This window comes from Cyprinodon variegatus, unplaced genomic scaffold (assembly GCF_000732505.1).
Source record: "Cyprinodon variegatus isolate N-32 unplaced genomic scaffold, C_variegatus-1.0 Scaffold385, whole genome shotgun sequence".
NCBI classification, from domain to species: Eukaryota; Metazoa; Chordata; class Actinopteri; order Cyprinodontiformes; family Cyprinodontidae; genus Cyprinodon; species Cyprinodon variegatus.
This window is the reverse complement of record NW_015150838.1, coordinates 142855-156692: the sequence shown is the minus strand read 5'-3', so window position 1 is coordinate 156692 and position 13838 is coordinate 142855. Positions and strand designations below refer to the sequence as shown.

The 13838-nt window shown below is 37.6% G+C and overlaps 1 protein-coding gene across 1 annotated transcript in view; it reads left to right on the top strand.

The window, feature by feature from the left end:
- Window positions 1–12622, top strand: part of LOC107092558 (atlastin-3-like) — a 14368-nt gene extending 1746 nt beyond the window's left edge. The window contains exons 2-14 of the mRNA XM_015387099.1: window positions 1774–1978; window positions 2568–2702; window positions 4150–4254; window positions 4330–4380; window positions 6811–6867; window positions 6980–7072; window positions 7165–7303; window positions 7386–7513; window positions 7591–7647; window positions 7729–7800; window positions 7942–8133; window positions 10047–10286; window positions 10828–12622. Coding sequence (XP_015242585.1) covers window positions 1775–1978; window positions 2568–2702; window positions 4150–4254; window positions 4330–4380; window positions 6811–6867; window positions 6980–7072; window positions 7165–7303; window positions 7386–7513; window positions 7591–7647; window positions 7729–7800; window positions 7942–8133; window positions 10047–10286; window positions 10828–10890 — 1536 coding nt within the window. The 5' untranslated portion in view covers window position 1774 and the 3' untranslated portion in view covers window positions 10891–12622. The remainder of the gene's footprint in view (window positions 1–1773; window positions 1979–2567; window positions 2703–4149; window positions 4255–4329; window positions 4381–6810; window positions 6868–6979; window positions 7073–7164; window positions 7304–7385; window positions 7514–7590; window positions 7648–7728; window positions 7801–7941; window positions 8134–10046; window positions 10287–10827) is intronic.
- Window positions 12623–13838: the final 1216 nt, after the last annotated feature.

The window sequence follows — 13838 nt, the reverse complement described above, 5'->3', positions numbered from 1 at the left end:
TAATGAGTAGAAGTCAGAAGTAGGAAGAAAAACAAGTAATGGAGTAAAGTATAGATACCTAAAAAGTGTACTTAAGTACAGTAACAAAGTATTTATACTTCGTTACTTGACACCTCTGATCACAACCAGAATCAACAGGTCTTACTAAGACTGGGTGACTAATTGATTTGATTTATTAAGCAATTTTTTTTTGTGTATGAAGATTTATTCTTTGGGGAACTCTGAATATTTTTTTAAACTCCACTCCTTTGGCTTCTAAAGCTCAAACTGATGTCAGTTCATAATTTTTTAGTTCTTAGATGTGTACCTACTACTAATCAACTAGCTCTCTGTGTTACAACCAGCTGCAAACATTTAGCTTATTGTATTTTTATTGTTTATTGTGAAACATAATTATTTCACTAGCAGTTCACAAATTAAATGAAGTCACCCTTGAAATTAAGGTCACGTCCCAGGGGGGATTATTGAAAACATCCCTAGTTTTTGAAAGCAATATATGTATTTTTCCATTTTTATTATAAAAATTGGGTGAAAAAAAATCGAATAATAGCTTTTTGAGACTTACTGTCTTTAAATCTGTATTAGAAAGGAGAAAAATCTCATTTGTCTGTTTCTTCTATATCAACTAAACATTGCATTTTTCCTTCTGTGTGATGATACCAGTTGCATAACTCATTAACTTTGCCATTTTTAGTCCCTCCAGCCGTATCATATGTCTTATTTAGCTATTTAAAGGTAGTACAGATTAGGGCTGGGTATTTTCGCCGAAGTTCTGAATCGATTCGATTTTGATTCATGCAGTTCTAAATCGATTAATTTCGATTCGGTCTGTTTTTACAATGAAAGTGGTTCAACTGTATTTCAAAATACTAATATATTTTGTTTTTTCCTGTCACGTTCAACACAAAGTGCAAACTTGTAGATCAGACAGTTTAAACATGAGATGTAAACAAAACTGTCTAAAAAGTGCAAACTTGTTTGTGAAAAGTGAAAAAGTGAGGCTTCACTCGGGCAAGCAGACGTGACACACCAGACATGCATGAGCTGCATTATCTCCACTGCACAAACCATATTTGCAGCGTTGTCTGTAACAACTACAGGATGTTTGCTGGTCAGCCCCCATTTGTTAATGTCTTCAGTCAACCTATTGGGTATATTTGCAGCTGTCTGGCTTGAAGTAATCTTGTGTGCACCCTTCTTGCTTTGAATGTGAACGTCATGTGTGTCACTATAAAATGAATCGACCTCATTCCCTAGACATCGATTTTGCAAAAATGTAAAGGAATCGATTCAAACTCGATTAAAATCGATTTTTTTTAACCAGCCCTTGTACAGATGCATATATAAGTTAGGATACCGTTTGACTGAGACAGCAGCTAAGATCTAAGAAAGCATCAGAAAGCAAAGACAACTTTGAAATGTTAAAAGAACAAACTGCATGTAAGAGAAGAAAGCTGATTTTAACAGCATTGTGTGTTTTGTTTTTTTTGTTTGTTTTTTTGGGGGGGGGGGTTTCATGTCATACAGTTGCATAAAATGTTTAAATATTTGTATTGATCAATCTACAGACTGTTTAACATATAGCCTAGAAACTCATTACCTACATTTTGGTAAAAAAATTAAGCAAAAAGAAAATATTTAATATATTAAGAGAGTTGATACCAAACATAATTGAGTCTTTAGACTCTGTTTCTGTGTGGTGATTATAAGGGCTTAATTGATGAATAACTTTAAAGCAATCTAGCTGATTATTTTTTTTTTTTTTACTTGCAGAATGGGGAGTGAAGCACACCCAGTTCAGATCGTGGACGTAAATAAGGACGATCACTCCTTCACTTTGGACACAGAGGCTTTATCTCAGATCCTGCTGGCCCCTGAAGTCCGAGACAAACATGTGGTGGTTCTGTCGGTGGCCGGAGCTTTCAGAAAGGGGAAAAGCTTTTTGCTGGACTTCATGCTCCGCTACATGCACAGAAGGGTGAGGCTCAGTTGATGGGCATCAGATCTCTTTAGACTGGTGTTCTGACTCTGACTGGTTTCTCCAGATTTGGGAAAGTGTTGACGAGCTGACATGGGATGAACGCATCCATGAACAGTGAACGCCCTGCTCTGCTCTAACATGTGAACAAACTTGTTTGCCAGAAAGAAATAATTGAGATTTTTGTTTCTGTATTTCAGAGTTTAACCTGTACTGCTTTCTCTGTTTGTTTGTATATGATTAGCAAACATCACTTAGAGATCACCACAGATAGGAACTATTGATTTTTCCTTTTCTCCTCATTACAATAATTGTGGCTTCCATTACATCTCCACTCTAAAACAAGCCGGAAAGTGGGGAGTTAATTGGAACCTGAAAGCTCTGCACTCCACTTTGTTGGTAGTAAAACAATAAGAATGTCTATTTATAGCTTAGGGTTTAATAATGGCTGGAGCTGAAAGAAAACGGTGGAGAAAGAAAATGAGAAATCTTTCTGCTCTTTAAGCTGCAGATTTATACTAATATATTTGATTAATTCTGTTCTTGTTTTTTCTTTTACCTTTGGTATTTATGGTGTGACTTTTTGCAGAGTGACAACAACTGGTTGGGTAATGATGAGGAGGAACTGACTGGATTTTCTTGGAGAGGAGGTTCCGAGCCGGAGACGACAGGCATCCAGCTGTGGAGCAAAGTTTTCACAGTTCGAAAGAGCGATGGAACAGAGGTGCGGACCCCTGCTGTACACACTCCTTTACTTATATCAGTAACCAACAGAGCAGTTCTCACTTTAAGATTATATTATTCAATAAAAGTAGTCTAAGTCATATTACATAATACATTTGTACAATAAAAGCAACTATTCTATACATTTATGACACAGATTAAAGTTCAGTGTTTATGGCCTGAGGCTGATAAAAACCAAACATCAGATTTTTCACAAATGTTAAATATTAGACTGATAGAATGATTTCATATTTAATTATTAGTACAGAAATACTAGCTACTATGAAGGATGTTCTTATGCTGTTCAGTATACATGTTCTTTGTGGGGAGAAGCAACAATAGATCTCAGAATAAATTTCAACTTATGTTATTTTGTAATCAATATTTTTTCTCATTAAATGTGACAGATTTGACCCCTTCTTAAAGCAAAATAACTGATCCCCTTTAGATGGATTTACTTTGCTGGACAGTAGACTAATTATAGGAGCGAATGTTAAATCAGGTATAAGTGGTTATGAAATTTTAAATCAAGTATTGTTGTTAAAAACATCCTGTGGAAAATGGTTCCTTTTTCATACTGGAAAGCAGAGGTTGAAAATACAAAATGTTACCCCCACCCTTTAGAGAAATGCTGTTGTGACTAGATGAGTCTGCACCTTTTCTTACTTTCATCTGGTTTCTGCTGCCTGTTATTGCAATTTTAAACTAAAGTCTCTTTAGTTTGGGGTTTTGTTTAACTGCTTTGTTTTGAACGTGTGTTGATTTTTTAAGTTATTTGCATTGTTTAGACTCGCTGTTTGTCTGCCCTCCCTGTATTTTGCTGCAGTCAATGCAACACTTTAGTTCATCTAGACTACCTGCAACTATTAATGCCACCCAGCACAGACGGTTTAAGGGTGCTGAAAAATGTATTAAAACCAAATGGGGAGCTAGAGGCGTGATGAAAAACATTTAAAATGTTAACCCCCAAATGTTTCAGAACTTATTTCTGCTTGAAAATATACATAAAAATAAATTAACTCCTGTTATCAGGTCTGAGTGCAAACTTACTTGAGTAAAAGTAATGTTTAAGCAGTACTGCAGACTGATTTAGTTTAGACTAAACTACCCCGCAGTACCACATTGAGTTGAACACCTCTCATTTGACCTATAAAATTACACTTCTTTTTTACTTGGTTGTTTAAAACAAAACCTCACAAGAAAACTGTCTTTTTTTTTTGTTGGTAATCTGAGGAATCTACAGATGTGCAGAGACTATGAAATAAATTCAGGATATTTAGCACATCCTTATTTTACTTCAAATGCAGTTTTTAAATCTTAAAATTAATTCTTATGCAGCAAAAAGTTAATTTTTGATAATCCAGATTGACGATACATACAAAATTTATTTAATCCACCCTTATGAAAGTGATAACAGGATTACTTGCTATGCTTCCTGTCTCCTGTAGGTGGCGGTTGTGTTGATGGACACTCAGGGAGCCTTTGATGACCAGTCCACAGTGAAGGACTGCGCCACCATATTCGCCCTCAGCACCATGACCAGCTCAGTTCAGGTAGATATTCTACTTTGTTTGCCACTGATTAGTTTGTCATCGTTCAGTACTCTGACATGCTATCTGGTTTTGTAGATCTACAATCTCTCACAGAACATCCAAGAGGACGACCTGCAGCAGCTACAGGTTGGTTTGACAACCTTATTGTGGTTTTTTTATTCTTTTGTTTTAACTTAACTTTAGAGCTGTATCTGTTTGATTTAGTGTCTGTTTTTCTATCTTCACCTGTTTCTGGTTATAGTAGGACTGTTGTTTATTAGCTTTGCATATCTAACTGCCATTCCACCGGCATCTGAGTATTAGGTCTGGTTTGAATCAAGAAGGTGGGAAGTTAACCAACATTTTCGGCTTCTTGTCATTGAATGAGATTGTTATTCTACAGTCACTGAAACATGAGAAAAATAGGACGTTTGACTCCGTAGTTTAGGATGTTGTTAAGGTTCAGTTTCCTTTTATTTTCTGGGCTTTGTTTTTGTTTTAAAGACCTTGCTGTCATAGTAAAGACTTAATCAAACACATGTATTTAAATATTATATTTAATTTCTTCCTGGTATTGAAGGAAATCCAAGTTTTACTCTAATGGGATTTCTGCCCAAAGTCCTCCAAGCTCAGATGTTGTGATTTTCAAGGGTTTCAAGACTCATTTTAATACATTTAGAGCAAATATGTATTTAATAAGTTCAGCTTTCAGTAACACAATACGTGAGGAAGAATAGGAAAGATTTAAAGAAAAGATCGTTAGAAAATAGGCTACGTTCACACCGCAGCCTGAAGTGACCCAAATCCGATTTTTTTTGCCCATATGCGACCTGGATCTGATCTTTTCATGGCTGTCTAAACAACACAGATCCGATTTTTTTCCAATGCGACCCAGGCCACTTAGCTTAGAGATCAGGACTATGTGGTCCTGAATCCGATACGAATCTGATCTTTTCAAATGCGACCTGTGTGTGAACGGCCAGGTCACATTCATACGACCTGAACGCCATTATTACCTGACAAAGGTCACTATTATGAGTCTTGCTTGGCAGAAGCGGCAAGAAAAACAGCAACCATGGCAGATGATGATGCGGAGAGCAGTACTTATGTTTAAACATATTGGAAAGATTGTGTTTTTATGGTTGGAAAAGACCGCTAGATGCGCGCCGGCACTACCATCCATGTTTACTTCCAGAGAAAAAAGAGCATGCTGGCCTGTGACGTCATTGCATCCTCTACTACACATGCGGGACACTTGCATTGTATGACTGCAGCTCACACAGGAGATCACATACAAGTCGCATATATTTGGAAATATGAACGGTAATGCAAAAAAATCAGATTTCACAAAAAAATCGGAATTGAGCATCAAGACCTGTAGTGTAAACTTAACCATAGAGGGATCAGTTGATGAATAAATTAAGACGAACAAATGTGGTAGATGGATGTGAGAACAGGACAGGGAAATATTGTGGGGTATCTTTTCCTGACTCTGGAAAAGATACCCCATCTTCTTTTTTTTTTTTTTTTTCCCCTGGACTCATTGTTAATATGTAGATATTTTTAATGGTTTGGTTGATATAAAAAATGAAATACTGTGGCTTATAGCTAATGAAAACTAGTGTTGCACCGATACCGCAGCAGCTTGAAAAAGCCATGATGGCAATTATTTTACATCCAAGTAGTATAGAGTTCTTCATCTACACACACACATCAATTTCAACCAGATGGTATCGGTATCAGCCAATACTGCACAGCCAGGTATCGTTATTGGGGCCAAAAAAAATGGCATTGGCGCAACACTAATGAAAACCCCAGAATGTTGTCAGAAAGTTTTACATGAAATTGTTTTACAAAGACAAAAAGTGTTTTAATACATGTTCGAATATTACAGCCACAGGAAAGACTGTTGAACTGACTGTTGTTCTCCTCCACGAGGAGAGTGAAGCACAGCAAAGATAGTAGCTGTTCAGGTTGCTTTAGCGGAGGGAAAACTGATGCAAAACTGTAACAGCCAGCAGACGCAGACATATTTAGATCATCTCTGCATCTGCTGCTTTGATTAAAGTACCAATACCTACCTTAATAAGCCTGATGACACCGTTCACAATTAACCAGCCAACTCACCTGACTTAATAGGTCAAAGGTACCTTCTTCTTCTTGAAGTCTCAGCTGGTGACCTCCACGCCCCCACAGTGATGCAGTAATTCTTAAAGAAGTAACCGAGTAATGATTAAATCATTTTAGCTCACACTTGTGTTAAAATCCTTTTTATTGGTCTAAAAAACATATTTTCAGAAACTGAATGGGTTTTCAATTGTTGTTAGCATTCATCAGAGTTATATGAATATGACTACTGGTTAATATGAGCTTCACGGTTTAAAGCGACTTACTGAAATAATCTCGATGTAATTCTATTTTATTGAGTTTCCTGTCTGTATAAGATTTTAGAACTGACTCAGAGTCGGTAGTGTAGAAAGATTAAATAAAAATGCTGATGTTTCAAATACTCAGTAATCTTGGAATAAAGTATAAAAACTAAATCTTAAACTTGATTTCGGTGTTTTCTCCATGCAGCTGTTCACAGAGTATGGTCGTCTGGCCATGGATGAGATTTTCCAGAAGCCTTTTCAGGTACCACAAATCCCATTTTCTGTGACATTGTTTATGCCTTCTAATGTTTGTGTGAATTTATACTAAATATTTATCTTTTTTTCACATAAACACGGTCCTGCTTACCCTTCAGTCTCTGATGTTTCTAGTCAGAGACTGGAGCTTTCCCTACGAATACGGCTACGGTTTTAGAGGCGGCAGTGAATTTCTGGATAAACGGTTACAGGTACCAGTTTATAGCTTTTTAATTTTGAAATGTTTTTTTATTAAACTACCATAAAGTTGTACAATGCTGCCTGTGTTGATTTTTTTTTTTAGGTCAAAGAGGCCCAACATGAGGAGCTGCAGACAGTAAGGGAACACATCCATTCATGTTTCACCAAGATCTCCTGCTTCTTGTTGCCCCACCCTGGGCTGAAGGTCGCCACCAACCCTGCTTTTCGGGGGCAACTCTGTGGTAAGTCTCAGATTCTCCTTTAGTTTTGTGTGTGCTGATGGTGCGTTCAGGTTTTAATGCAAACCTGTTTTTTTGTTGTCAGACGTTGCCCCTGAGTTCAAAGAGCAGCTTCGGTCTCTGATTCCTAAACTGCTGCATCCAGACAACTTGTCTGAAAAGGAAATAAACGGGAATAAAGTCACCTGCAGAGGCCTGCTGGAGTTCTTCAAGGTAAGATCCTCCTGATCTTTGCATCTCGGCTGAATCCTTGTCAGTCCAACTTAGTCTGACTTGTTTCATTCTTCAAGGCCTACATTAAGATCTACCAAGGAGAAGATTTACCTCAACCAAAGACCATGCTCATGGTAGGAGTTCTCAGTATAATCTAAGGTTGTTTTGACTTCTGATTTACTTCACTATGAGCAACATGTGTTTTTAATTACCAGGCTACAGCAGAGGCTAATAACCTGGCAGCTGTGGCAGCAGCTAAAGATCAGTATCAGAAAAATATGGAGAGGGTGAGTTTGTTCCCATGCATGAAACCCAAACATGAATATTTCCTTTTTCTGTTTCATTAGAATCCAAAACATGTGACTATATAGAATAAATGTTGGTGTTTGTTTGCTTATCCTTCTGCCTCCGCTTGGCTCCCTCCTTAGATCTGTGGAGGAGATCTGCCCTATGTGGCTCCAGAGACTTTGGAGGAGAAGCATAACTTTTTCCATGGAGAAGCCATTCATGCTTTTGCTTCCACCAAGAAAATGGGAGGACAGGAGTTTTGTGATCGTTACCAAGCACAGCTGCAAAAGGAGCTGAATGAGATGTGGGTGTCGTATAGCAAGCAAAATGAGGTAGGGCTTGATTGTTTTTTACGTCTCTAAATGTAAAATTTTAATTTTTAAAATATGGATTATATTTGATGATTTACTTCCAGTGAGCCAGCATGTCTTTTACTCCTCTATAATAATCAGTAGTTTAAACTTTGTGATGATTTTCTTTTTTTTAGATTTAGCTGCTTATTTCCTTCATTTTGTGTGCAGTCCTGGAGCCCAAGTAGCTTATCTGTTTTAAGTTTCTTAACAGTTATCCCTGCTGAAAACAGAAATATGGATCCCGCATTAGACCTCAAAAGTCCAATGTAACAATCCCTGAATCAGCAGAAAATCTAAAGACTATCATCCATCCCAAGTAGGGATGGAACGGTTTGTGAAAACCGTCTGAACCGTTCGGTTCGACTATCTTGGTTCGGTTCGCGTGTGTTGCGTTCGGTTCATGCGCTGCTCCTTTTTCCTCATAGGCGAAGCGATTACACTCCAGAGCAGAAGGTGGCGGTACTGCGACCAAAGCCAACCACCAGTAGTAAGCAAGAAGAAGAAGCGAAGCAACGTAGCCGAGTGTAGCAGAAAAAAATCAGTTGTTGTGGAGAATTGTGTGGGTATGGCGAGTGGGAAAGAACAGGAGTTGGAAGACGCGCCAGCAGCACTTTATAGGTCTGCTGTATGGGACCACTTTGCATTTAGAGTGACCTACGATGACGGCAGAAAGAAAGATGTGGATAAAAGTTCAACAGTGTGCAAGCATTGTGCAACACATTTTGTTTATGCTAACAGCAACATGACCAACATGTTATGCTAACCCCGAAATCCCTCATACTCCGTCAGCGCTCCGCTGCGCTCCATACCGCCTGCACAAAGCAAAGCCTACAGCCTCAGCTGTGGCTCCCATCCACCACGCTCTGAGTCCCTTGGAGATTGTAGAGGGCATGCGCGAGATGATTAAATACAAAGCAGCAAAACATGCAGAAATGATCCAGGGTTTCTGCGGATCATTAAAAATAATTACAATTCATAAATTTTTTGGGATTTTTTCATTAATTTTTGTAATTTTTATTAATTTTTTTATTTTTCGGTGTAACAATAAAGGTATACCGAACCAAACCGAAAACTGTGACCACGAAACCTTGAACCGAACCGAACCGTGGATTTTGTGAACCGTTCCACCCCTACTCCCAAGCACACCATTAAAACACTGGATAATTTTACAGAAAACACATAGAACAAAGATTTAACTACCGTATAACTTAGACTGATTGCTTCTGCTCAGTCTGCATCTTCTCCAGTTTGAACGGGCATTTTGCGGATTACCATTTTAGCCCTGGTAATCAAATTTCTTGTATTTTGTAAATATATCATTTTGTGAGCTTAAATCATTTACTTTATTGTATTTCTAAGTGAAATGTGAACATAAATAGTCAGTGCTGCTCCAGGCGGTCTTTGAAGCTGAGCATATTGGGCAGCGTGTGCCATTCATCTATCAGCTGATTCAGTGTCAGCCTCAGGTCATCCATTTAAAGCTGTTTGGGAATCATCTTGCTCTGTCATATCTAGTGTTCTCTGTCTGTACGACTCTTATTGCTGGTATTTATTTTTTTATATTTAATTAAAGAGATGTTTAGATGTTTTTGTTTTTTCTGATTGTTAGAAAAAGTTTTAAAAAATTGTAATTGTTTTTATACAAACACAACAAAACACCTGAAATTAGTATCCTGTTTAGCTGGAAGGATTAATAGATTAATAGTTTAATGGTCAAAGAAATAAAATGTGTCAGAAACTTGACAAAAAAACAAAAGAACTTTCAAGAAAACATAAAATCATTTGATAAATGTTTGGCAGAACTGCTTATAAGAAGCTAAGAATATTGTAAATTCTGAGGTGTACTGTTTTTTTATCTGCTTATTTACCTGCCTTCTGTTTTGCTTTTAAAGGCTAAAAATCTCTTCAGCGCCTTCAGAACTCCTGCGGTTCTCTTTGTGCTGATGTGCCTCTTCTACGTGCTCTCGGGTGTGTTGCTCTTTGTCGGCCTGACCACCTTTGCCTTGGTTTGTGACTGCGGTCTGGGGCTGCTGATGATAGCGATGCTAGTGTGGGCCTTCATCCGCTACTCTGGTCAATACCGGCCTGTGGGCGGAGCCATTGACCAGGCGGCTGGGGTTGTCTTAGAGCAGGTGAGAACAAAAAGAGTGATGATTGTTTTAAATGACTATTTATATGTAAAACTGCATGTTTTTTCTTATAAGTTCAATTGATGCTCCTTGAAGCCATAGAGGGCGCACTTGCTATCAAAAGGAGCCAAAATGCAATCCAGCCATCATGGATTTTGACAAAATAAGCAACTTTTTTCCCCCACTTCTGTCACGAAAGGAGCCAAAAGCACCAATTCATGTTCTGCGGATTTCTGAAACAGACCACAGATGTGCGTGATTGAGTATATTTGAGTGGTAAAGAAGGTCTTTAGACAAAAAGAAAAGGGTTGGATTCATTTTTATTCAGCACTATATGTCGCCTCTCTGATGGTTCCTTACTAGTAAATAGATTCTACATGTGAATAACCTAATCCATCATATTATTCATGTTTTTAAAAACAAACTCTTACTCCCATTAAATCTGTACTGTTTTACCTCTGATTTAGAGCTGCACAGAGTAGAGACAGTGAAATCTTTGACTTTGTGTGGAATCTGATGAACAGTCTTCTCTGTTTGGTTTCAGGCTACGGTGATGTTGAATAAGTCACGAGGGGCACCCATCAGTGTCCAGAAGAAATCCAGCTAGAGGACCGAACCCAAACGATCTCTATTCCAAACAAACAGCACGCCACACAAGCACACTTTTAGCACTAAAGCCTTATCATCCTTCTACCACGTTGGCCCTGAGCAACAACAGCCCGTTCCTGACTCACCAGCACATCCGATAGGCAGAACACTCAGCCTGCTTCAGTCCAGGTCCAAAGCCTCTTTACACGTTTACAGTCGGACTTAACCGAAAAGTACATGTTTACCTTTAAACTTTATTGAAAACAATGAAACATTCAGTTTTTTATCGTCAACGTCTCTCGTCTTACCAACAGGACATGGGCCATTGGTGTAGTTTGACTTAAAAACACTTCAAAATGCAGCTTTAAAGCTTGTATGTTTATGTGTGTTTCTATAGCTCTTTTTTTTAGCAATCTCTTCCTGGTTACTCATAGCTTCGAAATACTGTTCTCCTTGCAGATTTTCAGTATAATTGTTTCGTTTCTTGTAATAAAATGCACTTTCAATATATCTTAAAGCTGCAGATTTTAAGAGCATTTTGTAATCATTCCACAACAACTGCTTTAGATAGACTCTTGATAAAAATATACTGAGCAGTGTAGAATAAACAGGATGATACAAATGATTAGCCAACCAAAGAGTTAACTCCAATATGCTTAAATCGGACTGTTATTTCTTCTACAGCTTCATACAGTCTGAAATAAACTCCAGTAAATATACAAGATACATAATCTTAAAGGTAGTATGTTTAATAAAAAACGACAATAATACAAAACAAGCCATCAGTAATTGATTGTCTTTAATTGTTGTGATTGAAAATGATCATTCTTTCATCAAACATTGATACAGGGTTTATTTTCACAGGTTATCTGAGCTTTCAGGTGAGGTGGAAAACAACACTAATATATCTGTATTATGTCCTATAAATAGCTCATATTCTCTCTGCGTAAAAATGATATTCAAGCTGTTCTGTAAAAGGTTACTCTATCCTAATAACCAATAGAAATCTAGCAAGTTTGAAATGAGACCATCAAATTTTCTACATGTGGTTTAATATAGGCCAGCTTGATTGTTTTGCTTTTTCAGCTTGACCAACCATGCTTAATTTTTTATTTTTTTTCTCTATTCTTTTTTCCATTTACCCTAAACTAGATTAACTTGCTTAGTTTTGGGGCCATACAACATTTCGTACATCAAATCTGAAGGAATTTGGTGGTGGATTTAAGGGCTGTTATTTGCAACAATATTCCCCATCCATGAATGGATGAAGTTCAGTAAGTTTAAAGTGATTGGAGAAACAGAAAGCATTTAGCATTTTGAAAACATCCAGGTTAGTGTGTGACAACATCGGCCACAACATGCACTTAAGCATAGGTTAGTGAACTTGGACACAGAGTAGAGACATCTGGATAAAAAGCTGTTTTCTAAGAGTCAATGCATGAACCTGTTTGTGAAATATGCTGGGCCAAAAGTGACTTTAGAAATGTTGAGTTTTCATCTCTGTGTTCTTTGTATTTCTCTTCTTTTTTTTTCCACAAGCGGAGGGAACATGTGGATGTCTTACAAACACTAGTTTTTGCACTTTGCCTCCTCTTTGGTGCTTGTTGCACACAGCTCATTCCAAAAGTGGGAAACAAATGCATGCAATATTGTAGTTAACAGCAAGTGTAACAATCTCCCCTGAGTTTGCCACAGTGCTGTTTTTATAAAGAATAAAAAAGAATAAAGTTTGACAGTTATACTGCACCTGCTCAGGCTGCTCTTTCTTTTTTGCAGTTTACGTTTGATTCATCCTCCTGTTTATTTATTTATTTATTTTTTAGAGATAATATAACCTTATAAAAGGGACCTGAAAACCGAACTAAACTCTTTCTGTCTTTGGTTTGTTTTGGTAAATGCAATAATGAGTGAGATCACATGTTCTCCTCATACTACTGCATCCTTTGGTAGAATATTAGAAACCCGGATCATATGTCTATAGGTTGATATACGGAATTTGAATTGATCAATCATAATAGCAAAAGACCTTGGTAGATTCTGAAAGGCTACTTCAAGAGGAAAAAGGCATAAAAAACACAAAAAGCGATACAGTTTGGACATTAAGAGAAGAAGAAAGTAAGAGATATAAACCTTAATTGTCTTAATTATTTATTTTAGTCTGATTAAAGTAATATTACATTTTTGACATCACTAGTTATTGTTGTAGTTAAAAGAAATTTGGAGGATGTAATCTTAAAAAAAAACAAACAAAGAATACTTTAAACTAAATTTGATGCATGGACAAAAGAGCTCTTCTTGACAAACTGGGAATAAAGTATAGCCAAAAAAACTTGGAAAACATGACTAGATTTTCAGTTTCTATACATAAGAACCTCAACTATTCTGCCATCAGTCTTAGGATAAGTGTCCTCTAGGACTGCTCACCATTTCTTAGCTAAAGGTTTATCATTTTTATAATGGATGTTTCTACATCGATAGTCTCCCTGCCATTATTATGTTGTTTTATCCTTTGAACAAATCTAATCTTAGTGAGTCATCCCATTCCCTCATCATCCAACTCTCTCCCTATCTGCCTCTCATCCTCTCGCTCCCACCCAACCACCACGCGATGCTCCACATAAAAAAAATCTCGTGCAGCAAATTTCGTGTCCCTTGTTTCCTTATATGGTGTTGGGCGCCGTGGCTTGGTCCTCCTCCCATGAGTCGGGAGCGAGGCGCGTGCACCTGACTGCCGCTCGTCGTTCGATTTCCATATTTGGAAGTGAGCTCAACGAAAACGGCACAAAGAGGGAGGAGAAAGGAGGGGCAATAAAGGAAACCCTGCCTCCTCCAAATGCTCCTGTGTGTGTCAGCTGAGAGGTCCCTTCAACTATTAATGGACATTAATTGAACGTTTTTACTTTGCAGAATAAATGCTTGAATTATATAGCATTAGTAGTCTATTAAAAATGGGTAATTGGGTGTCAA